Consider the following 3692-nt stretch of genomic DNA (forward strand, 5'->3'; position numbering starts at 1 on the left):
TCTGTGATTCAGTGGTTATAGAGAAACTCAAAGTGTTCGTCACCTTAATGATAAGAAGCTGTCATTATGCTTTCCTTTTCCCTTTTCTGAAGGTCTCTTCTGTCATGGAATCAATACTACTGTGTATCAGTTCCAAGGCAGAAGAGAGGTAAGGGCTAGGCAATTGGGGTTAAGTGACTCCCCCAGAGACACACAGCTAGGAAGTGTCTGAGACCTGATTTGAACCAAGGTTGCTGCCCCTTTCGTTTTCCTAATGCTTTCCCTTTTCTGGATTTTTTGGGCTTCCTTTAAGTAATTTCCTCGATTTGGTGTTTTAAAAAATCTGAAAATATCGGCATACCTTGAATTTTACATAAGCTTTCTTTTTATAGGCAAGGGATTCTTAACCATAATGAGCCATAAGTAGCTATATAAAATATGGAAGTAACAAAATAAAGTTCCCAGAATTTGGAGGCTTTCTCCCTTTGTGCTGGTCTTCACTGCAGATCAGGAGGAGGCTCAACAGCCTCAGTCAGTGATATAGAAGAGATTTCTAACTCTAATGTTTTATGAATCTGTTATCTCTGATCTTAAATAACGGAGAGCTTTGTTTTGGTGAAATGTTAAATTATTTATTTACTTATTTTCAAGTAAATGCAATTTTAAGTAAATGTATTTATTTCAAAATAAAAACATCTTAACAAGGCTTTGGAATTCATATTGCCAATCACATTAGAAGCTTCCATCAAATAGCAAATGTTAAGTTAAGAATAAATAGTTAAGAATGCCCCTGATTCTTTTTATGGCATTTTTAATATTTGTGCACTTGGAATGGATAAAATACTCTTAGGGCAAGGGTATTTTCCTTTTCTCCATTACTGCTTTCTAAGGAATATGAAATTTAGCTCATTTACTTCATGACTGAAAGATCTGGTTATTTAAATCTGTAGAGAAACAAATATCTACTACATTAGGGTATGAATATAGTATTAGCTGTTACTAAACATGTTATTTTTATGAAAAGATAGTAGAATTCAGAGGTAGTGGAAAGAAAACACTGGGAATCAAGACACCTGAGTTCTGGATCTGATTCTGGTATTTACTATCTGTGTGATTTTGGCTAAGTTCCTTTCCCTCTCTGAGCTCAGAGAGGTAAGGGTGCTGAATAAATTATCTCTAAGACCTTTTCTTTCTTTTTTTTTTGAACCCTCACCTTCCATCTTGGAGTCAATCCTGTGTATTGGCTCCAAGGCAGAAGAGTGGTAAGGGCTAGGCAATGGGGGTGAAGTGACTTGCCCAGGGTCACACAGCTAGGAAGTATCTAAGGGCAGATTTGAACCCAGGACCTCCCATCTCTAGACCTGGCTCTCAATCCACTGAGCCACCCAGCTGTCCCCTCTAAGACCTTTTCTTGCTCTAACAGTCTGTTATTCTTTGCTATAATGAACTGTCTTTGTTAGGCAGCATGTTTCTCACCTCCTCCATTTATATTTTTTTAAAATATTCAAACATGACTTTAGAACATTTTTCTAGACTTCATCTTAAATATACAGAACAAAAAATGGCATGGACTCTTTCAGGAGGCACCAACCAGATTTTGCTTATGCTGTCTCAAAATATGAAAGACCAATTGCTCTACAATGCAGCTAACAACAAAATGTTGTCTTTGATGTTTCATGATAGATGTGTTAGACTTCTCTATCATCATTTATATGACAAGAATGATTGTACAGCTCTTTGCAAATGCTACAATCCCATATTTCAGTTATTATATCTCTGTTTTATGAATTAGACAACAAAACACTCAGTAATGTCAAGACAAAGTTTATTGAATGATTGTTTTTTCAAGACAGAGGTGGCTGAGTTTTAATTTTGCCACTGTGCATTCACCTGGAAAGTAACTTTTAAGTCCACATCTCTCTATGAAAACCCAACCCAATGAAATGAAGAGTATATACGTAGACTTCACATACGATTCTGTCGATGACAAGGATGGTCTAATTGCTTTCAAACCCAGTGTTTTTCTTCGAGCCCCATAGGAAAAAAGTCCTTAGTGTGGACAAAGAGGTTGTTTCTTCTTTTCTTTCTATAATAGTCCATTTCAAGTTGATTCCATTAATCCTCATTTCTGTGAATGCACACGCTAAACTTTGCTTTAATTCATTTTTTCTCCTGAGTTCATTTGCTGCTGGATCCGTCTGGCATAACTCTGGGCCATGGAATTGATTATAGATAATATGAAGTAGGCTACCATGACAACCACCAGCTTTTCAAACACCCAGGACACCCAGTTTTCCTTCTCCAACATGTTCTTCATCTCAGATTTGTGATGAAGCTTTACCCGCTGTGCCTCAAAGTAATCTTGGAATGGTTTCTGGAGAGAAGGACCTAAAGTGGGGATCGCACCAATGAGAGCCACCATCTGTTCTACAATGTGTTTGCTGAAGGCCATAATAACAAGGAGTTTCTGGATGTGCATCTTTACTATAGCCTTTCCAATCAGGGTTGCACCAAAGAAGGTCCAAAAGGGAACCAGGAAATGTCCACATGCTATCCCTGCCAGATCGAATAGAGGGTTTGGAATTGAAGCACAGGCCAATATTCCAAAAAATCCAACCTTTTTCACCAGGGTCTGTATAGTTTTCTTAGCCCAAGAAGCAAAGTCTTGAGAAGAATCGGGATCTTCCACCAGCTCTTCAGCCTCCTCATAATCCTCATCATCGGGTTCAAGCTCTGACAATCGGGCAGCCCTGGCCATAAAGTAAGGGGGCAGTTCTCCAATGGCTGTGCCAGCACCCCACATACAGGCTTCAAGCCTGACCTTTGAGAGAATGGCCCATAAGGAAATAAACTCTTCAGGGATAGCTTCATCGGGGCAAGTAATCCTATCAGGATAGGGTGGCTCTGGGAAGTTAACAGTGTTGCACTCATAAGCAGCCAGGGTAACCGAAGCAATGTGAGGGCCCAAGTAGAGCAGAAAAGTATGGAGACCCGTACCAAGGCCAACAGAGGACAGAATTCCGAGACCAACCCAGTAACCACACCACAGTATCTTTTTCTCTAAATAACTCACATACAGTTGGTGAGGTCCTTCGATGTAACAGAGCGTCCCAGCCGTGACCAGCAACAGAAAAGCTAACAGCAGGATGCCGCGCCACCACCAAACTCTGTAGGCCCACACCTTCAAGTTAATCACAGTTTCTAGTAAGAAGTACCGCAAAGTAGTCAATGGCTTCTTCCACAGGACTATCTTCTGCCGCTCCTCCCGATCGCGCCTAGTTCTTTCGATCGCCTGCGAAATCGGCACCAGAGAGACAGTCTTGATTCTTTTGGATTCCCCGCGCCATTTGGACTCGTTTGCCATTTTCAGGCAGTCTCAAGAGCGTCTCTGGGCCCCAGATTGAGACTTGGTCCTCTCAGCAGCTGAGCCTCAAGGGCTCTGAAGGCGACTGGTTCTAACTGCCTGCTTCATAAACACGTTGCTAGGTTACGCATGGCCGGGTTCTATCAACTTCCGCTCCACCTCTCCCCTCTCACGTCGCCAGGGTTCCATCCACTTCTAGGCCGCCCCTCCCCCCCTACATCCAGTGGTCAATAAGCGGTCGGAATACAGCTCACAACCTATGATGATAATTCAATAATAACAATAATTCTATGCTATTCTCCGGCTCAAGAAGAACCTCTGACTAAAAAGGAGTGGCTCTGGGGCCGTG

The 3692-nt window shown here is 41.5% G+C and overlaps 1 protein-coding gene across 1 annotated transcript; it reads right to left on the bottom strand.

Moving 5' to 3' along the window:
* Positions 1 to 2134: 2134 nt before the first annotated feature.
* On the bottom strand, positions 2135 to 3343 carry LOC123253527 (vacuole membrane protein 1-like). Its single transcript, XM_044682703.1, has one exon. The coding sequence runs from the start codon at positions 3341 to 3343 to the stop codon at positions 2135 to 2137; it is 1209 nt and encodes a 402-aa protein (XP_044538638.1).
* Between the last annotated feature and the right edge of the window lie 349 nt (positions 3344 to 3692).

Source organism: Gracilinanus agilis, chromosome X, assembly GCF_016433145.1.
Source record: "Gracilinanus agilis isolate LMUSP501 chromosome X, AgileGrace, whole genome shotgun sequence".
NCBI lineage: Eukaryota > Metazoa > Chordata > Mammalia > Didelphimorphia > Didelphidae > Gracilinanus > Gracilinanus agilis.

What these genes read in the sequence shown, in the direction of transcription:
- LOC123253527 (XM_044682703.1), bottom strand. Translation starts at nt 3,343, where the DNA reads ATGGCAAACGAGTCCAAATGGCGCGGGGAATCCAAAAGAATCAAGACT.